At 37.4% G+C, this 23,295-nt stretch overlaps 1 protein-coding gene across 1 annotated transcript in view; it reads right to left on the bottom strand.

Annotated features, from left to right (window-relative positions):
* The window catches only part of PPP1R9A (protein phosphatase 1 regulatory subunit 9A), a 110,851-nt gene extending 89,412 nt beyond the window's left edge, over nucleotides 1-21,439 (bottom strand). Inside the window, exons 1-2 of the mRNA XM_087917954.1 lie at nucleotides 21,138-21,439; nucleotides 12,839-14,439 (exon numbers count right to left, since the gene is read on the bottom strand). Of these exons, the coding sequence (XP_087774080.1) occupies nucleotides 12,839-14,203 (1,365 nt within the window). The 5' untranslated portion in view covers nucleotides 14,204-14,439; nucleotides 21,138-21,439. The remainder of the gene's footprint in view (nucleotides 1-12,838; nucleotides 14,440-21,137) is intronic.
* Nucleotides 21,440-23,295: the final 1,856 nt, after the last annotated feature.

Here is a 23,295-nt window from a genome sequence, read left to right as displayed (position 1 = left end):
GTCTTACAGATTTGTAAGTGATAACCAGTGCTCTGAATTGTAATAGGAAATACATAAACAACCCAATGCTTCACCCAGAGCAATTATGTTATATGGCAATAATGATAAACAATAAACAGACCATTGCCCGTTGTATCAATTTAAATTTTCTGGGTACTTTTCAAGGGCAGCCTCCTGAAAAATGAATTTTAGTACTCCATAGAGCACATTACCTAGGCCATTAAGAACATATTCAGGGCTTGCTGTTCTTCTTGTAAGGCCGCAACTGCTACATCAACTGCTACATCAACCTGGTGAAGATTCCTGGGCATACTTTTTACCAGCTCTGTTCCTGATGCAGCTCTGAATACAAAACAACTCTTTTAGTAACCTTGCTCTCTCCTAGGGGAGCACCACTCCACTGAATATCAGAGCTGGTAATGAATGACCAGCTACTGTTTTTCTTGAGTGGAGTCTCCCAATGTTTCCTTATTGTGTTAAAACACAATAAGAGGTTAAGATGAAGCCCATTCAAGAGCCTGAAAACTGACTGGAAACTCCAACCCAGGAAAATATATATATATATATATATATATATGAAACAATTGGACGGGATGGTAGGCACGTTGGTGTGCTTATGATCAAAAGTATATCAAAAAGCTGCTGAGGTTTAACAAAACAGGGATGGTTAAACTCTCACCATCAAAGCCTTACACAAGTCATATAGTCCCATGTTATGTACCAAAAGATTACCATAGTAACTCATCAGAAGATGAAGTTTCTTTATATTTTCTCACACTATCTGAATGTCAGCCACTCTGTTTTCTATAAGGTTTGATTGCCTTGGTTCAAATTCTCTGCTCCAAGTTTGCAGTATTCAAGCTGTACTTTAAAAAAAATAAAATTTGAAAAGGGATTCAGAGATCCCTAAAAACAACATGTAGTATATCTAATGAATTTTTTTTTATCAGTCTTTGGTTTAGTTCTAATTTATAAATTGCATCCAATTTGTTTTCCCAATATATTCTGTTATATATTGAAACTGAGTATTTCTACTCAGTATTTCTACTCAGTTACATTAATGTAGAGAAGTGATGGCTCATGTTTCTATATATAAATTTACATATGATTTCCTGACTAATGTTCTGAGTCAGCATCTTTGGGGTTTCTCATCTGATGTGATGTGATCTGACATCTAAATCAAAGTATCTAGGAAGGGAAAGTTAGAAGTTCACACCTCGGTTGTTGGTTTCATTTAGCAAGAATCTACTTTCATTTGTGACTGCCATTCTTGAGCTTCTCTTTCAAAATAAAACCTCACAAAGAGAACTTATTTAAATATTTTTAATTAATTATAGAATCATTTAGAACAGCAATAGAAAGCTGCTCAGTCTCCCAAGATCCTTCCACATTAACTTCACTAGCTACAATTGTTTTGGGTTGTATTTCAACCATATTTGGAAGAAGGTAAGTTGCCCATTTTTATTTTATATTTTATATAAATAATGAAAGCATTCCAGAAATACCAGAAAAGAATGGAAAATAAATAGGCCAAGACTTAGTAATTAGGCACAATTCCCTAATAAAATTGTTATTAGCTCTTTAAAATATTCTTGGAAATGAATAGTACGTAGTTTTACTGGAATAGATATTTTCAGTCTAGTATGAAGGCAGGAAGGAAGAAGTGAAAAGATATGGAGAAAAATAGCAAAAGTCCAATGCAAGGAGCAATGGATGTGACCTTAAGAAAAATATAGATTATTACCCAGATATGTGAGAAATATATTGCCCTGACTGACCAACTTACAGAAGGAATTTCCTAACAGGCTGTGGATTATATTGGTGAAACAAGACACTTCAGAAAATTTGAAAAAAAATGTTTTAATATTGTCTGATAAATAGACAGCAGATGAAAGAGATGAGGAAAAAAAAATCGAAAAATGTATAGTCTCTTTTCACTTTGTGAACTGAGCTTTTTTTTGTCCAGCACAGCACCAGAATTTATTTCCTTCCATTTTTCAAGCTCCAGGGCTGGACAAAACAAGCTCAGATTTTTGTGATCAAAGTTTTTTTTCTTCAATCCAGTGCCAGAATTTACTCACCACTACAAGTCCAGTAAAGGACTGGGAGGAAAAACCTCCGATCATGAAGATCTAAAGCATTTTTCCCCTTCCTCTTCAGCCCAGCACTGGAGTTCCCTTTTGTGCATGGATGTGAAGAAAATTCCCCATTAGTGAGAATGGGTTGCCAAATGCTCAGCACGCAATCACAGGGACATTGCAATAGACATGGCTTGAGGCATGTGTGATAAGTCCCTTTTTTCAGCATAGTCATAATTTCAATTTATCTGAATGAATTTTATGGATTACCAGTAACCAACAGTAGGCAGGCACACATTGTTCCTGTTACTCTTTTACTCAAATAGGAAAGACAATACTCTGCTGCTGTAGACTCAGGATCTACTAATTTCATAGATGATACTATGGCACAAGAATTACTTATCTGGACTCTCAAAAAGTTAATGATAAAGATTGAGAGAGGCTAAAAGCTGGACTATTGTTGCAATATAACTGGCTTCAGCCTACAAATTAACACAACTCTATTTATGCTGTTGGGATGAATAAGAAGAGTATGAAATGGAGGCTATTAGGGACTCCACACATAAGGGAAATATTTGAAGTACCTGATATATTGGAAAGCTACCTAGAATCAGACCAATGATGAGAAAATGCAGCAGACAGACAGGCCCTGTAACAGTTTCATCTGCTATCCCTAGGAAAACCCAACTATATGTGAACTATCATCTCTATAAGATGCTTGTACATCCCAGGACATTTCACAGACCAGATTGGTGCACAACATGGGAAGGGATAAGATTTTCTGGTTCTATCTATTACTGGGGTACAAGACTAGAAGAATAGGATATACAGAGCAGCAGAAAGGGGGAGGGGAGGAATGTATAGCTGTGTTATAGGACCTGCTTAGGCAGAGAAAGAAAACCCTGAATCAGAAGTTTGTTCCTATGGCTTCTACCTGAAGATTTCTCTGCAAATGGGAAGGGAAACTGAAAATAACAGAGGAAATAGTATAGATAAGAGAGATGACTTTAACAAAAATGCATAATAAGCACTAATTAGGCAAAGAGGGCTGAAGCATTCTTTAAGTTCTGGCAAGTCACATAATATTTGGAAGCAACACACCTGCCTGATTCACTGGCATATACAGAGGGAGGACAGTACTTGAAAAAACTCTGTTATTGTAACCTATTTCAATAAAATACAGGGAGTCCTGTTTTACTGAATGCAACTCAATAGTTAAGTGGCTACTAATTGGAATATCTTGTGACCACAGCTACACAGCAATGCATACTGACTAAATGATGAACAAGTGACTGGGAGAGATGCTGTGAATATTGCAAATCTACCCATTAGTTGCAGTTACTTTTCTTTGCCAACATTGTAACCGTAAACAAAATGAGTGAAAACTATCAAAAGCTATTCTTCATCCTTACAAGAATACTATTAGAAAAATTTCCCTACACTGAATACTGTTATCAAGTAAAAGGGGACTTCCCCACTTTAGTTAAAATATTAAATTGTAATTCTTTAAGAAATATGAAGCAAGGGATTCAGTTTCTTAGCTTATATTCTTAAAGAAAAATCTACATTCAAAAATGTTTGTGCACTATTAGTTATATACATAGATTTCTGAATAGAACAGGGGTCCCCAAACTTGGCAACTTTAAGACTTGTGGTCTTCAACTCCCAGAATTCTCCAGATAGCTAGCGAGGGAATTCTGGGAGTTAAGTCCACAAATCTTACAGTTGCCAAGTTTGGAGACCTTTGAAATAGAATACATATTAATATAATGCCTAATTATTTGAAATCTATTGCACTACTTTCTGAAGTAATTTTAAAGCAATTTGTAATATTACATCATCCTTAAAATAATATAATTTATGTCATGTCAATTTTAGTAAGACAGAGAACAAATAATGCAATCACTTAAGGAAACTACAAGTATTTAAAAGAAAGCAGCTTTCAAGTATTTCCAAACATGATTTCTTGCAAAATGTGGACGGGGAGGGAGTTTTAAGTATTAACAAATTTATTAATCAAATTATTCAACCCTCCCCTCCTTCTAGTTGTTAAAATGAATTTGATTTAATAACTTTTCCATTGGCAGCAAGGTGAAATTAGATTACCTAATGAGCTTTTATCAGTAGTAGTAGTTTTGCCTTCATGTTACAGTACAGGTTATTTGCTATGGAAACTCTTAGGGTAAAAAATTCCTTTTGGCATACCACAGAGGGATTTGGCTGCAGAGGATTTAGTATTTTAATGGTTTTCTTATGCACAGTTAAAAGAAATGTTTAAGGTAAATAATATGACATTCATCTGCTGACATTTGGAACTGAGCAGCAAAAGGCAGCATTTGAAATTGAATTATGTACAGGTAGTCCTCGACTTACAACTAAAACTGACCCAAAAATTTCTGTTGTTAAGCAAGACAATGCCCCATTTTATGAGTTTTCTTGCCACAGGTGCTAAGTGAATCACTGCAGTTATTAAGTTAGTAACACAGTTGTTAAGTGAATCAGGCTTTCCCATAGACTCTCCTTGTCAGAAGGTCACAAAAGGGGATCCCATGACCCGGGGACACTGCAGTCATCTTATAAATATGGGTCAATTGCCAAGCGTCTGAATTTTTATCACGTGACTATGGGGGATGCTGCAGTGGTCGTAAGTGTGGAAAACAGTTCTAAGTCACTTTTTTCAGTACCATTGTAACTTTGAACGGTTACTAAATGAACTGTTGCAAGTCAAGTACCTGTACAAATGATGAACATATAATTGCTAAAAGATATGTTATTAAAATTTGAAACTGAACAAGAGTAATTAAAGGACTGTATGATAAAATGAGTTAAGAACTTTGGACATATTAATGGAATAGTGAGAAATTTACATGTTATAAATTAAAATTATTAAATACCAACAATACATCATTATTAATACATGTGGCTCCAGAAAATGTATCTAAAATACATCATTATTAAATGTGTAAACGATAATCAAATTTATGTTGGAAATATGGACAATATTAAGAGATATTTTATTATGCCTGTGGATATGCAGAAAAGCTAGATGATTTGAGGTTCAAATGCCCTAATTCAAAGAATTTTAAAGATTAACATATAACCAAAACTAGAAATTTTCATCTTAGATTGATGGATAAATAGTTGGGGGGAAAACATCATGGCTCAGTTTCTATATATGACTAGATAACCTGTGCTAACCCTGGATCATCATTTCAGAGATATATCTTCCATAAACAGAGAAACGAAAGGATCAAAGTTATAGCTGTTAATCAAGGACTATCTATATTTCTTCACTGGTATAACTGAAATGACTGACATTCATTTGAACGATTAATGATTAGAAATAATCATTGGAAACTGAATGTATAATGCATTTAAGTATTTTAACAATTAAAATATATCTAGTAATTTGAAGATATTTTAGAAACAAATAATTCTTTAAAGGAATGTGAGAAAAAGTTCCAACACAAAATTTAAATATTTCAAATGATGCATTTCCATAATTTAGGCATTCTTGAGCTAATGCATATTTATGCAGATTGTGTCTCTAATAATAAACAGTATTTTCAAGTATGTTTTCAATATATTTCAATAGTTGGTATAGCCCACGCAAAATCATTGTACATTGAAAGCTAAATCTAACAAGAGGTACCTCAGACTAAATCTCTACACTGAATTACAGGAAAGGTGCCAGTTACTCAAAATCTGATGAAAATGTGAATTCAATCAGAATAATAAGATAATGGGAATCAGCTTAAATAGGTCATTCAGGAAAAAGTGGCTACACACATGTAAAAATAAACTCATTAAGAGGCACCCAAATCAATCTGAAATATTGGCTCAATTAGATGATTTGTTTTCAGGATTTAATTCAAAAGAGTGATTTAACTAAAACAAATTGAATTTTCATAGAGCCATGCTGTTTAATTAGGATAGAACCTCATATTGGAACTTCATGTTGGAAACATATGGGAGTATGTGCCCATTTACTCAGAAGTAATGTCCCACTGTGTTCAAGAAGATATCCATACTATATGGATATATAGAATTACAATTTTAATTATATTGCAACAGAGATTGTCTCCCCATGATGGCAAGTTCAACTCCCAACAACTGCTGGCCAGGACAATCCATGGAAAGAGATACTTAAATTTGTTGCTCAGAAGAATTTGGAAGATCACTTCCCTAAGAGAACATTTCTGCAACTTCTCAGATCATAGAAAAAAGGGGAAAGTAACTATTTTCTCAGTGCTGTGTTTCAAAACAATGCTGTGAATATTTTTAATACAGCTTTCATTGGGCTTACTATTAGTTTACAATAGTTTAGCATGACTACCAATAGCTGCATATGGATTACTAGAAACAGCTTTTTCCTTTCCCTAACATCAAAAACGTCATCAAAAAAGCACAACAAAGAATGTTCTTTCTGCACCAACTCAGAAAGCTCAAACTGTCCAAGGAGCTACTGATACACTTCTACAGAGTAATTATTGAGTCTGTCATCTGCACCTCTATAACGGTCTGGTTTGGTTCTGCAACCCAACAGAACAGACACAGACTTCAGAGGATAATTTGGACTGCAGAAAAAACAATTACTACCCATCTGCCTTCAACTGAGGACCTGTATACTGCATGATTCAAAAAGAGGGCTGTGAAAATATTTACAGACCCCTCACATCCCGGACATAAACTGTTTCAACTCCTTCCCTCAAAACAACGCTATGGGGCACTGCACTAGACACAAGAACAGTTTTTTCCCGAAAGCCATCACTCTGCTAAACAAATAATTCCCTCAATACTGTTCAACTATTTACAAAGTGTACACTACTATTACTGTTAATCTTCTCACAACTCCTTATCACCCATCCCCTCCCACTTGACTGTTTCCTAGTATGATTTGATTGTTGATTGTATCCTATGACAATCATTAAGTGTTGTACGTTATGATTCTTGATTCTTAATGAATGTACCTTTTCTTTATGTATACTAAGAGTATTTACACCAAGACAAATTCCTTATGTGTCCAATCACACTTGGCCAATAAAGTATTCTATTCTATTCTATTCTATTCTATTCTATTCTATTCTATTCTATTCTATTCTAAATAAAAATAAAATATTAAATGTCATTAAACAATTTAAAAGACAGAGCAAGGGATGTAGGGAAATAGATGTATATTTTTCATATCACCAAATAATTTTTCAGTATTAATGAACAAGGTTGAAAAGAAACTATATATTCACTTTCTCAAATACTTTTTAAGCTGTTTCTCATTCATTTCTATATTTACAGTGAACTGTTGAATAGGGAAAGAAATAGATTAAGTTCCTTCATGGCATGAAGCTGCATTGAACAACTTATTTTCGCTTCTCATGCCCATTTAATCAGAATTCTGCCAAAGATATTCCCAGGCATACTTAATCTAACTATCCTGTAGATTTTGCATGTACTTTTGCTATTTTCCCTTTATATGGGAAAATAACAGCCTGATACCAATTCTGGGCACAGATGCAGCCTTTGAACACACATTAAAAACAAACCCTGCAGCCTCTCCAAATCATATTTAACTTTGCTCCATTTACATTTGCAGCTTTATCGCTTTTCAGAATTCTCACACCATTTATAATTTCCTTTTAATTATTTTAAGTGGATACTAACATTTATAGCATTCAATTGTGACATATTATTGTCCTTACACAAAGCCTTAAAAACCTTTTTTCAGCATTCCTTTCTCTCATTTTCAATCCAAATCATTTCACTGTTTTTAAGTACATTCAGTCTCTGGAGGCTGAGGAGTAGAGTAGAGTAGAGTAGAATAGAATAGAATAGAATAGAATAGAATAGAATAGAATAGAATAGAATAGAATAGAATAGAATATAGAATATAGAATATAGAATAGAATAGAATTCTTTATTAGCCAAGTGCAATTGGATACACAAGGAATTTGTCTTGGTGCAAAGACTCTCAGTATATAGAAAAGAAAAGATACATTCATCAAGGGTCAAGAATCATCAGGTACAACACTTAATAATAATCATAGGGTACAATAAGCAATCAAATCATACTAGGAAACAGTCAATATAGATCATAAGGATACAAGTGAAAAAATTACAGTCATACAGTCACAAGTGGGAGGGGATGGTTGATAAAGAGTGATGAGACGGTTAATAGTCATAGTAATGCAGACTTTGTAAATAGTTGGACAGTGTTGAAGGAATTTTTTGTTTAGCAGAGTGGTGGTGTTTGGGAAAGAACTGTCCTTGTATCTAGTTGTTCTGGTGTGCAGTGCTCTATAGCAGTGATCAGACAACCCACTGGTGGCCCGTGATAAAATTTTGGTGGTCTGCAGAGAAATGTCACCCCAGAGCACCCCTCCATAGCAATTAATCCAGGTTGTAGGGGAACACAAGGCTGCGCTGTCCACATGGCCCATGGGAACACAAAGCTTGCATCGCTTACATTAGGAACAACATGAGGTAGTGAGGAGAAAGGGGAACGGGTGGAGGGGGAACTTGCCTGGCCACAAGGTTGCTTCTTCTACTTCTTTCTTCTTCTGCTTTTGGCTGCATGCAAGGAAAGCAGCAAAAGTCTTTCTTTCTCTCCCCCAAACTCCTCCAGAAATGAGTCTTTGGGATCCTGCAAGGCATCCTGCTCCAAGAGGCTGCACCGGCAAAGACTCATTTCTGATGGAGTCTGGGGGGAGAGAAAGAAAGACTTCTGCTGCTTTTGCTGCTTTCCTTTCATGAAGCCTGAGAATTCAAAAGCAGGCTTGGAATGTGGCTGCCTTGGAAAGGGTGGGGAGGGGGTGAGGCATCTCTCTGTGTGTGAGACAGAGAGAGAAAGAGAGAGGGAGGGAGGGGGGGAGAGAGAACATCACTAGCCCTCCTACGTTAAATCAGATATCTCTTTCTCCTTTCCCTCCCACCAACGTCAGCAAGCCACGCCAGTCAAAATTCACATTAGTGGTCAGCAGGATTTAAAATAATGAGTTTGGTGGTCCCTGAGGTCCAAAAGGTTGGTGACCCTTGCTCTATAGCGTCGTTTTGAGGGAAGGAGTTGAAACAGTTTGTGTCTGGGATGTGAAGGTCTGTAAATATTTTCACAGCCCTCTTTTAGACTCATACAGTATACAGGTCCTCGATGGAAGGGAGGTCAGTAGTAATTGTTTAGCTATCTTCACTCATATCCTAAATAACTTATTTCCATAAAATATTTATTCTGCCTCTTTTAATGTAATGATACTTACACTTGATTAATGCATGTATTCCTCCTCACAGGTGAATCTCCCAGAGTTATGATTCTTGGAAAACACAAGAGGATTTTCTTTTTTAAAACATCAGACTGGTTTTACTTTTCCAACACTAGTCTGTGATTTTAGATGGGGATTTCAGTGCCAGATATCATCTGACAATGAAGTTCTCTTTTCATATTTTAAACCTCCTCTGTATTATTTACACACGCTGCTTCCACTCAATCTTTGCCAGTCTAAAGATAACTTTATCTCCTGCAGCTAAATTATAGCATTCAACTTCAAAGCAAACTCACTCAAACTATACAAATATACAATCCTTCAACTAAGAGATACTGCAAATGCTGTATTGGTTACCCAATATTTAATCTTTCTATGCAGTTTTAATATTCAATCAGTTCATGAATAGTCAACATCCTTGAAGCATTAAATGTTTATTACATACTCATAAAGCCTTTTCGAACTCTATAGGTGTTGCTTGCTGAATGACTGGAAATTGGAACTGGAATTTCCTTTACTAAGTAATATAGTTATAAAATGCAACATCATACAGCATGTTGGTTAGCAATAGCACTTCAAATTTCCTTCAAATTTGTAGGTTCTACTATATCACATGACCTAAAATGGACACCTAACATCAAAAACATCATAAAAAAAGCACAACAAAGAATGTTCTTTCTGCGCCAACTCAGAAAGCTCAAACTGCCCAAGGAGCTGCTGATACAGTTCTACAGAGTAATTATTGAGTCTGTCATCTGCACCTCTAGAACTGTCTGGTTTGGTTCTGAAACCCAACAGGACAGACACAGACTTCAGAGGATAATTAGGACTGCAGAAAAAACAATTACTACCAACCTGCCTGCAATTGAGGACCTGTATACTGCATGAATCAAAAAGAGGGTTGTGAAAATATTTATAGACCCCTCACATCCCAGACATAAACTGTTTCAACTCCTTCCCTCAAAATGACACTATATAATTGTTACACACCAGAACAATTAGACACAAGAACAGTTTTTCCCCAAACGCCATCACTCTGCTAAACAAATAATTCCCTCAACACTGTCCAACTATTTACAAAGTCTGCACTACTATTACTATTAATCTTCTCATCATTCCTTATCACCCATCCCCTCCCACTTGCGATTGTAAGACTGTAACTTTGGCGCCTGTATCCTTACTATTTATACGGACTGTTTCCAAGTATGATTTGATTGCTTATTGTACCCTATGACTATTATTAAGTGTTGTACCTTATGATTCTTGATGAATGTATCTTTTCTTTTATGTATACAGAGGGCATTTGCACCAAGACAAATTCCTTGTGTCCAATCACACTTGGCCAATAAAGAATTCTTTGCACAAAGTCCCCAGTTATGGTCATTAAGTGAATAACTTGTGGGTCATTAAGGGAGGACTACACAACTGCATCTTCCTGATGACTTTCCCAGTAATAATTCTGCTTGTGGAAAGCCAGCAGAGGTCTCAAATAATGATCAAGTGACCGAAGGATACTGCTATGGTCAGAAACCAAGGCTAGTTGCTAAGTGCCAGGATTGCAAATATGTCTGTGGAGGCAGCAAAAGCCGGAATATTGAAGATCTGTCATAAATCATTTATACCCATTGTAAATTGAAATGGTAAAGGAACAAATGGCTGAGAATAAGGATCACCAGTACTTAAATCTATTCTAGTTCTCATCTCTCCAAGCAACGTATTTTCAAAAACTTCATTCAATAAGGCAAGAGTCTTCAAACTAGGCAAGTTTAAGATTTGTGGACTTCAACTCCAGAATTCCTGAGCTAACATGACTGGAGGAGGAATTCTGGCAGTTGAAGTCCACAAGTCTTAAAGCTGTCGAGTTTGAAGATTCCTCCAATAAAGAATGTATCCTAAGGACTATTTGCCTCCAGATAAACAAACCCAAAAATGAAGCGCATGTACATAGTAAACACATGCAGAGTTTCTTGTGTAGTGGGTAGACTGACAGTTTTATATAGGTGGTTCCTGAGAAAAATTGCAAATCATTTATTATATATTTATGGAGAAGGGGTATAAGCATAATAAATGTTGATGTCAATATTTCAGCCATCATAAAATCAGTTTGCATCTAGACACCTGATTAATGGTTCCAAACTTAAGATTTCTAAATTATCGGATGCACTGAAAACAAAGATTCTAGTAGTATAGCATGCTTGCTGGGCAGATATATGGAATTGAAGTCCATATATCTTAAAAGTTGACAAATTTGAAAACTCTTGATCTAAATAGTAAGGTATACCTGAGTAATAATGAGTTATAGTTTTAATGACAAAAACCAGTTTTGTGGGATTTATGTTTTAAAATTAAAAATAAATGTGTCATCCTGATAATTTCAGAAGTAAACTAGCAAATGCGAGTCCAAGTTAGAAAGGGAAATAAGAAAATATGGTATAAGTACCAATTCCAAGCAAAAATAAAATTTGTTATTCTTCAGTGGTATTCTTCAATGTATTCTACAATGTATTCTACACATGTTTTCTTTCCCTTGTATATTTATCTTTTTAAATATCATATTAGGCTGAACTGCAAACTATTTTTACAATATATACAGTTGTTAAATATAGGGAATTAAGACTCTAAAAATATTTAACATCAATTTTCTTTCAAATGATAGTTTAGCAGTTTTTTGAATAATTACTCATAGTCCTCAACATACAATTGCGAGTGTAAAATTTCTGTTGCTAAACAGAATTATGCCCCATTTTATGACCTTTTTGCCACAGATGAGTGAACCACTGTAGTTATTAAGTGAATCATGCAGTCAAGTGAACTTAACTTCTTCCATTGAGTTTGTTTGTTGGAAGCCACCTGGGAAAGTTATAAAGGGTGATCACCTGACACCATGACAGTGCGAATGTCATAAGTACATGCTAGTTATCCAGCACTTGAATTTTTATCATATGACCATGGGGATGCGGCAATGGTTCTTAATGTGCAAACTGGTCGTAAGTTACTTTTATACCTGCTTATCTTTTTCATCAGCTCTCATAACCTTTTAACCATCTTGTCAAATGTGTTTCAATTATTTCTTAATAGATAAGTGATTACTTCACCCACAATAGATTAAATTGAGTTCTCTACACTTTTAAATGTTGGTTTTCCTTATACATATTAATATTTTATCCTAACAATTCAGCCTCCTCATTCCCTATTAGGTTAATAACAAAAAAACTTACATAGAGAAATTGGCTTAACAGACATAAACTTAACCTGAATAAATTGCAGAATAGGTAAACATTATATGACATTGGCTTAAATGTTTCCTAAATTAACATTTAACAAAGGGCATCAAAGCACAGAACTTGTTTAATTTAAATCACTTTCTAGTCAAATTATCCATTACTCAATGGAATTGGACAAAATCTCCCATTATCAATATTCATTAAGAAAACAATAACCATGACAAATCAACCAACTTGGAATAAGAAATATGCATGCATATACAAGAGAAATGCTAGTGAAACCTACCTTAATTGGAGCAGTACTAAATTTAATTTTTCTGGTTGGTGGGATTTCTTCTTCTTCTGATAATCCATTAATTTCAAAAGATTCTTGGTCATGGATAATAAAGGTGTTTTCATCACTATCTTCTTGGTCATCCTCTTCAGTTTCAGCCTCCCAATCAAAATTATATATTGATACTATCTTGTGGACCTTGCTATCAGTGTCTCCAGATCCATGAGAGCTCCGAACATCCTCTTGTTCTTTTTGCATTTCCCTTTCACTTCTATCTTCAACTGAAAATGAAGCTACATGGAAAGCACTGTCCTCGATAAGGACAGGGTTTCCTGGCGTTTCTAAGTTCTGAGCTCCCTCCAATACCATTTTTTGCAAAGAGGATGCATTAGATTCTGTTTCTGCCTTAGTCTCATCCATATCCTGTTTGTCACAACTATCCACTACTATCCCTTGTTCAAGTGCTTCAGAGGGCCCAGAAGAGGCACTTTTAATTTGTGCTTCGCTTGTTTTTAAAACAGACAAAGTGCTTTCTGCCTTTTCATTAACTAAAGTAGGGGTTTGTACAGAATTCTCAAGAGTTCCTGAACTAGTATTCTGTGTTGAGGGCCAAGCACTAGTCTCTTTTAATGGACTAAAGCTATCAAGACTTCCAACTGTGGGAGACAAATCTTTGTTGACTGCAGACAGGTTTAGAGGATAGTGGCCAGTTACAGTAAACTCTTCACTGCTTTTTTTTTCTGAAACAACTACATCTTTTTGTGAGTCAATGTCTTTAAACACTGCACTAAGTTCAGTCACAGTTGGAAAAACAGCCTCTGTTTTTGAACTAGAACTGTCCATTGCAGCTTCTTGGGCAGTTTCTTTGCTTGACTTAGAAATACACAATTCAGCTTGCTGTTCATCAACAGAGACTGTTTTCTCCTTCTTTGGGGAACAGTATTTGGAAGGCTGTGTTTCATTTCTTTTAAACTCCTTCCTGATTTCAGTAAGTTTGGAAGACTCATCGTGCATAGCAGCAAATCTACTAATCCTTTCTGAAACAGAAGCTTCTAACTGAACAACTGATCCATCTGCTTTCTCCACAATTGCTATAGGTTTGTTCGGTCCTTCAGGGGATAGTAGACTACTTCTACCTCTCACTTTTGTTGTTTCCTCAGCATGCTCACTAGGCTCTGAGCCCATTTGCATAAATAAATTTTTTATCCTGTTGACATTGGAGCCGTATTGCCTTCCCCTGGTTTGCTGAGTTTCTCCTACTGCTCCTTGTTCTTCATCAAAGTTGCTTCTCAGGGCTTGGAACTGAGCTCTATAAGTATTCCTGTGAGGAGAGGCACTTCGGTTGGTTGATTTTTCCCCTGAACCCACTGGCTTCATGTTTATGAATTTCAGAAAGTTACACTAACTTCAGAAAGTTGCACCAACATATAAAACAGCTACCTAACTAGGTCTGGTTAGAATTGAGGATGCATTTAATAGAAAAGAGATCCTGTCCGACTCATACTCTTAGGTAGCAGATAATCTTCCAGATATGGATTGTAGTAATGGGGGGCGGGGGATTGGAACCAGATGGGAGATGGCAGGTGATGTTTCAAAGAAAAAGTTGGTGTAACCTGCAATACAAAAAATAGGATTTTGACTTGTACTTGGGTTTGCAGCTTCCGTTTATGTGGTTTATATATTTATTTTGTAACAATCTTGGCAATAAAGTGAAACATTACAACTGCTGTACCTTATGAAGTAATCCCACTTCAGCTTGACAGATATTCATTCTGAATATCCCACTGATAATTAGGTTCTTGGAGGAAAGGTAAAATTCAAAGAAAATAGATACTTTTTAAGCTTTAATGACAGTGATAAATATTATACATTCAGGGCTTATTTTAAAACAAGATTAAGTCAAGGTTCAGTTTCTTTTGAACTCCATTGATCGAGCTTGAACATTCAAATTAAGACCAAAACAATTTAGGTGTATTTCTCTCACTTATGTCCCATACTTGAGATTAAGGAATAGAGATTCTATGGAAGATTAAGTTTAAAATCATCTTCTTTTCTGTTAGTCATTTGATATCCTGTGAATAGGTCTATTACCATATCTTATAACACCATGGAATAAGTCTGAGAAAAATCCAACGATTACAAGTTCATGTATGTTGGTACTATGAGTTCATTTATATTTATGTTACATATTTTATCACATGTACTGTTTCCCTATTTTATATAGCATCTTGTTATTTTGTATTATATAAATAGCATAATCAGAGAGAGAGAGAGAGAGAGAGAGAGAGAGTTCAACTACAAATATTTTCTTCTATCACTACTACATATGGACCTCAAACACTTCAGACAGCATGCAAATGAGAGAAATTTGCATTCAGGCACACTTCCACTATGGAACGACTATTTTTTCTGTGTCGATGCCTATGATAGCATGCCCTACTCACCACTTTCAGATATAAACGTCCAATAAAATGCACAACTGGATGGAAAAAAACCAAAGAAACTGCATGAAACATTATACAGCTCATGTTCACTGATATCCACCTCAGATTGAATAAATGTCAGAAAATCTAAACTATGGAAAATCTCAGGGAGAAAGTACAATGTACCACCAGCACCAGAACACACTGAAAGACTAACAATAACTATTGCGAACAGTTCCCAGAGACATGCCAGAAAAAGGAAAACTGAGCTACAAACCAAACGATTAAAACTAAATCCCAGAACCAAAGAAGCAATGGAACCTGAATATGTGGTCAACATGTTAGCTGCTTACGATCTACTGCAGAACACAGTTTTCTACAGAAAGGCCCCAAGTTCAACACAGATGATACTAATCATCTAGAATTTTTTCCAGTCCTAGAAGAAGCATTTAGAACCACAGAATTTTCCACAGAAACTCATTAAAGCATAAAACTATCATACTACAGATCAAAAGGAGATTGAAAAAAAAAAATTCAAAGCAGAGGACAAGCCGCATTCAAAAATATAAAGAAGGACCAATCTGTTATCATCCTACTAACAAAGGCCAAACCATAGTTATTATGGACAAATTCCAACACATATAAAAAGCCAAGGAATTATTGGAAGACAAAGAAACTTACACCCTAGTAAACACCAATTCAACACAGAAACTAGACAACCAGATCAAGGTAACTCAGTGACCTTACCAAGAAAAGCAAAATCACTAAAGAACAATAATGCTGGATGAAAAACAGTGATCATTAAAGAACAAACATGATGGATGAAAAACAGTGAACACGTGCTTTTATGGACGCCCCAAAGGCATACCTCTTTGGCTAATTGTATCATTACCAGTAACCACAATCTACAACACTCTTAAAGAATTAACAAATAAGCTTGGATGCTTCACAAAGGGAAATATATACTCCATCAACTCTCCAATACAGTATCTCCAACCGATCAAAGATCCAACCATAGACAAAGATGGAATTATGGTCATATTTCATTTCACAGCATTCTTCACATCTGTATTTCCAGAACTAGAAAAAAAAAGAGAAGATAACACTAGAACACAATACACCCTACATAACACACCAAGACCGCATTACCCAGAATCAGGAATTGTTGCCTCACCCCAATAATGGAACACCTGAAATCTACAGCATTCCCACTTATAGAACTAATGTATGGCTCCAGTACAACGTATACGTTTGTTTAGTGACAATTTGATGTTACAACATTGAAAAAAGTGATTTATGAATGAAGGCAAATATATTTGTCCGAGGATAACGATGCAAGATGGAATTTGGATCAGTCATTGGAATTTTCCAAGCTTTTGGACTCATGCTGGAGCCCATCTTTAGGGAACCTCTCTCTACTGGAATATGTGCTTTGACTATTTTGTGAGTCATATTTATGTGGTGTTGGCTAATTAGTATGGTTGGAGGAGTTGCTTCCTTGAGCTGCAAGGCCAATTCCTCCTAAGTCCTTGATTAGCTGGTGGTGATTAGCATTGCTGTTAACTGACAAGGGGCCCATTTCCCAGCCTTGAATCATTTCCCTAGCTATTTTTCTCACCTTGCCATATTCTGACAGTGCTCAGAACCCACTGTAGTACCCAGCGAGCTAAACAACTGGAGAGAAGTGCCTACATGAACAATTCAACCACAAGGATTTATTACAAGATGCCTGCGCAAAATGCAAAGGAGAGAGAGAGAAAGACCAATTATATAGCACACTGTGCCATGCCTAAAACATTTTGGAAATGCTAGAACACAGTTTCTGACATCTGAAGTGGGCATCCCATGCCTCCCAGAGGCTGCCATGAAAGGATGAATTATGCATTGATGAATTATGCATCACTGGGAGGTGACAGATACTTCCAATGCAACATACCGGATCTCCTTCATGGATTGTTCCTGGGATTATGTAGGACAAACTGAGAGGAAGCTAACCACCAGATTGCAAGAGCATAAACGAGCATTCAGATGGGGTCAGGTAGACTCTTTGGAAGACTCACATTGAATGAAGGAAGGAAGGACACACATTTAATTTTGCAGCTATTAAGATCAATGGCCGTACAGGTACAAAGATAGCCAGGGAAATGACTGAAGCCTGGGAAATATGCCCCTTGTCAGTTAACAGGAGTGCTGATTTACCACCAGCTAATCAAGTACTTAGAATCTGAGAGGTTGGCAACACAAGGAAACAACAGCCAATACCCAACCCTCAATACACCAATCAGCCAATTGGAAGGCAGCACATAAACATGACTCACAGAATTGCCCAAAGCACATATTCCAGTAGAGAGAAGCTCCCTGAAGAAGGGCTCCAGGATAAGCCAGAATGGTTGGAGGAGTCATTCTCTAGTCCCAGTGACCAACCCAGATTCGATCTTGTAATATTATTAGGACTGTTTATATACTTATGACTGTTGATGCGTCCCAAGTCATGTGAGATTCCCCTTTTGTGACCTTCTGATAAGCAAAGTCAATGGGGAAGCCAGATTCACTTAATTTACTAACTTAACTGCAGTGATTCATTTAACGACCATCTCACATACAAGTAATCTATGACCATTGAGCCCAAAATTTCTGTTGCTAAGTTAAGTGAATTTTGCTCCATTTCATGACTGCTCTTGCCAGAGTTGCCAAGTGAATCACTGCAGAATGAATTTAAGTTCCACGTTGATTTTGCTTGCCAGAAATAGCTAAAGGTAATCACATCACTGCCCCCAAACATTATAGCCATCATAACTATATGTCAGGGCCAAGCGTCTGCATTTTAGTTCCATGACTGTGGGGATCCTGCAATGTTGTAAGTGTGAAAAACAGCCATAAATAACTTTTTTTCAGTCCCTTTGTAACATTGAATAGTCACTAAACAAACTGTTGTAAGTCAAATAAACATCTTAGTCATAATAACTAGAGAAAACACGCAAGATTATCAACATCTTTAAAAGAAAATTCACAGACGAAGAGGCTGGGAAAAAAACACGCTCTCCTTCCTAGATATTCTCATCAGCCTAGCCAGTGAAGGCAAATTAGAAGTACAAATGTATCAAATAACCACCACCTATACACACCAAGCGCTCCACTACCAAGATAACAATCCAAACTTCTACAAGAGAAGTTGTGTAAAAATACTACTTGAAGGAGACAAATGTACTGCAGAAACCCTGAACATTGGAAAAGGGAAACACGTGTGTGTGTGTGTGTGTGTGTGTGTGTGTGTATACACAACATCTTCCAACAAAACAGATATCCATACAATTTTATCAAAAGTGCCTGACTGCTTAAGCTACCATAGCTCAACCAACAGAAGCTGTTAAAAGAAAATTTGGCCATTCATCAGAAATATTTCAGAAACCATCAATAAACCATTATAACCACATGGCATCACAAACCAACTAAAGCCCTCCAAAACATCTTAAGTAAACCAAAAGTCTCAGGAGGCCCAGAGGAAGAAAAAAACATAGAATGTACAATGTAAGGATTGTTAACAGCCACTATAAGAGACAAACAGGGAGAAGATTAGCAGAGCCCATCCATGGACACCAAATAGCAGTCAGAAGAAATGCTAAATATTTCAAAACACATGGACAGATTCAACCATAGTTTCAATTAGCCAAGTCCAAAGAACGCCAGAGAATTCCTGGAAGCCTGAACTCAGATAACCTGACCATCAAGAGGCACATAGATATAAACATCTATACACCACTCAAAAGAGGCAATAAAAAAGGAAAAAAAGGAAGCAGAGACCAGAACGCCTGCTCAGTAGCAATTAACATTCATATGAGGAGAGATTAACACCAAGATTAACATTAGACCAACAATCCACATTAGACATCAACAACCAATATGGTACTTGTTTACTTATTTATTATAATTTACTTATTGATCCTAAATAAATCTCTTCGTAAAAACCAGAAGTCATGAGTGCTTCATCACTGGAAGTTTTAAAGAAAAGATTGGACAGTTACTTGTCTGAAATAGTATAGCTTTAGCAGCAGGTTGGACTGGAAAACGTCCCAGGTCCCTTCTACCTCTATTCTGATTAAATCAAGAAACCAATTCAAACAAGCTACTATTAAGTAACAAAACTAAACAATAAACCACCAAGAACACTCCTGCCCACTGACAGGGCAAAGCACTATAATACAAAAATAAGAACAAACCCCATTCCTTCCTAGCACTAATGTTACCTAGTTTGATAATGAAATGTCTGGGGGAAAAATAACCAAGTTCACTGAACACCATATACAATGTATTTTGCTGCAATATTCCTGTACTACAGTTTCACCAAGTGGTGACACATAATCACATAGACCTTCATTTTTGTCTTACAGAAATGATGAAATACACTCATCAGTGACAGGATCCTTTGAAATACCAACACTAAGGCAATAATACCAGTTTTTAGAATGCCAATCAATGCATTAGCAAATGCCCAAATTAAACACTGGCTTCAATAAATCTGAGTAAGAATCAAATACAAGAATCAGCAAAGAAAAATAATTTGGTATGAAAGGACTTGCCTGTTCCCCTGTTAGTCTAGTCAGCATGACAAAGAACTGGGAAAGGTACACAGAAGTGGCATGAAGAATTTTAAGAATGAGAAGCAGAACAATCTCAATTTCTCAACTTGGGTCTCAATATTAGGTCAGCTGCATTTCACAAACATTGACAATCATCCCTGGTAACAGGGAACCAGTTGGCAGCCTTTGCCATGGTGGATAGACAAAAAGGAGGAAATGATTGTTTGCTTCCAGCTTTAGTTAAACGCAGCATCAACACATGACCAATAATAAAGAGAGCAAAATCTTTCCTTGGTGCCGTTTCTGCCTTCTCCGCGGTTACAACTTCGTCAACATCTGCGAGCACCCCCTAGAGAAGGTGCACAGATACATGGCTTGCCTGGCGCTCCCTCAGAAATGGGGAAGCCTTTCAGAGCTGCTGGAACTCGTGCCCATATTGCATCCAGAATTAACGAGTCCGCGTTTTGCTCCACCGGCAAGGTTTGGATGTGGCTGCCGCTGCTCGTGTCCCTAAACCACCTTCTGGGAACAAGGCTTGTTCCCTGCTCCCGCACGGCCTTCTTCCGTTCCAGTTCGTGAAGGGCCGCTATTTAAAAGGAGGGACGCCAGGTAGAGAGAGAGAAGGAAGAAGAGAGAAACCCACAGGGTGAAGGGCTGCCTGCAATAATGAGGAGGAGGCGGAGAATACCGCTCGGTCTCAAGGCAGCGGGGAAAAAAAAAAAATCACCATGCTCTTTCGGCGCCGCTTGCGCAAGAAAACCGCTAAGGAGGAAGTCTTGCGTGGGGCGAAGGGTGGGGAATTAGGAGCTCGCTAGAAACCATGTGGCAATAAGAGGGGGGGGGATGCACATTTTCTCTTCTTTGGTTCTCGCGCTCTGCCCACCCCTTCCGCGTGAGGAAAGTGAGGTAAAAGGCTGAACTCCCGTGGCGGAAAACGCCGAACGGAGCGGCACCTTGCAACAGGGGATGGAGCACCGGTACCTCTGGATAAGCAATGCAGGATACCACGCAGGGGGAAAAGAGCAAGCTGGCGCGGCTCTAGAGTCACCGCGTAGCCCGTCTGCTTTTGGGGGAGCAAGGGGGTGCGGAGTGCCGAAACAAAAGCGGTTCGCGCAGCAGGCACCCTACGCTCACTTTGGGCGTCAAAAAAATTACCCTAGCTCGCTGCATGCCGCCCTACCCGGAGTGTGGGCGTTTTTGCCTTCTATTCTATTCTAGGGCTGTTGCCGCGGCTCAAGCCGCCGTCCCGTTTTAATTACCATCGCTAACACCCCCGCGCACAGCACCACAGTTACGATCGCTGCCACCTACCCGGCTTTTTGTCCGACACGACTCCGCAACACCAGCAGAGACACACTGCTGATAGGGGAGATAGTTCCCGCACTGGCCTGTTCTCTCCGCTCGATCAGCCAAGGAAGATGGGCCGGCAGGAGGTGGCTCCGGGAAGGCGCCCTGACAAACCTCCGAGGAGTCCGGGCTACTCTCCTCCACTTGAGCCGAGAACGCCTGACAGATGTTTAACCTTCTAACGCGTTGCAATGGTTTGCTCCGCGGGAGAGAAGGCAAGGCACAGAAACCACGCTGCTCCTGCTGCTACCGCCGAGGCTACAAAAGCCCAGCGATACCAATGGGCCTTGCCGAAGCTAGCGGGAACGAACAAACGAACGGCTACAGCTGAAACACTCGGACACTACAGCGTGGCCTCTTTAGTACCTACTGGCTACGATATACCCCGCCCCCTCATTCAGTCCCACGCACGTGCATTCATTCTGAACGCTGCTGCGGAGACCGGCGCGCTCTTGCAATCAAGGCTAACTGCAAAGCGTTGGCTTTGATCGGAGGTGCTGAGAAATAAATTGAAAACAGTAAGAGACCGCGTAAGGGTTCCTGGAGGTGTCCCCTGTGCTGGACTTCTCCAGTCTCTCGCAGCGACTTGTCACCCGCTACCTAAGGAAAACCCATCTGCAAACGTAAGATGGAGGCTCCCTCTGGTTGAGATCCCCAGCTATTGAGATATATTTTCATCGCTATGGGCACGTAGTATTTTTGAACGCTAATATTGCATATACTATATCGGATATACCTATGAAATACAGTGCATACATATAAGCCCCCAGTTCTTGGCACGTAGTGTTTCTGAATACATACAATATTTCCAGTACATTACATATGTAATGTAGGCATATAATTCCCTGATATTAATAGGCAGTGTGTCTGAATGCCGGAAATTATTAGAATTTTAAAAATTCTCTATATGACTTGTGCTTATTCGGGTCATCTATTGCAACATCCTCAGTTATTAATATAGTATGTCCACTTGTTGTTGTTTTTTTACTAAAGTAAACGTGTAATGAAAATGTAACAAGCAAATTGTACTTATATTTCAACATACATTGCAACTTTCTAGCCAATATATATGGCTAAAGTGAAATGTGTGAAATGAAACAACTTTGCTGTTCCTTTCCATCACTTGTGAATGATCTGCAAAGTAACAGCTGAAGGAGAGCAAACTTCACCTCCAAACATAGATTTAATCTGGCCATCTAAATTCAAACCATGAGTTTGATCATTGTTGTATAGGAACACTGTAAGCACACTCTTCTGCATAATGGTACTTCTTTGCAAACTTTTAAACTGAGTTATCAATTTGTCTTGGTTTAAAAAGGAACAAATTATTCCTCTTTTTTTGTGAGGCTGTAAACTTTGTTTTACTCCCATGTTATATTCACAAAATACCATGAATTAGCAAACCACACATTTAGCCTAATAAATTGCGTGAACAGCCTTATGGTTAGTTTGTGGTTTGAATTAATTTAGACCAAGAATTTTTGTTAATCTAAGATAATTGTGTTGTGAAGTTGTGAAACCCTCACTACATAAAACAAACTATCATTTATATTCTAGCTTCCTTTCTTTTCGCCACAGAAAAAGATCATCTATGAAAGCCATCACTAATTTGCCTGTTTTATTTTTAATATATTTTATGAGCTCATTACATATTCAGAATTCTAAAAGTAAAAGCTTAATTAAAATAAGTTAAAATTATTTCAGACATGACTGTAATTTGCTTAACAAAAAATTGTTTCTTAAGGAAAAAGTAGGCAGAAGCAGCATGAGAAAATGTTTACTGCCATAGGATTTATTGCCCCCAAGCCATAAAAGTCTGCATAATCAACACTTTTCAAAAATGAACAATCAAACCAATATTTGGTGAACTACTGTTAAAGAGTGAGTGGGTACAACATTGTGAGTGTTGTGAGTACAACATTTCTTCAAAAAGTTTTGTTTAATTACAAAAGTTTTCTTTAATAATGAAGATTTTCAAATTATATAAACATAAAATGAAGATAGAGGTTTGTCACTGTTCATCAAATTATTGTAAGATTGAAAATCCAAGAAACAGTAAAATTGGTGTGTCTGTTTTTCTTTCCATATTGATTGGCCAAGTTCCATTTTTAACAGCACTTAT

This window comes from Pseudonaja textilis, chromosome Z (genome assembly GCF_049901715.1).
Source record: "Pseudonaja textilis isolate UNSWEBS1 chromosome Z, rPseTex1.2, whole genome shotgun sequence".
NCBI classification, from domain to species: Eukaryota; Metazoa; Chordata; class Lepidosauria; order Squamata; family Elapidae; genus Pseudonaja; species Pseudonaja textilis.
The sequence above is the reverse complement of the archived record's forward strand: the minus strand, read 5'-3'. Positions and strand labels throughout refer to the sequence as shown.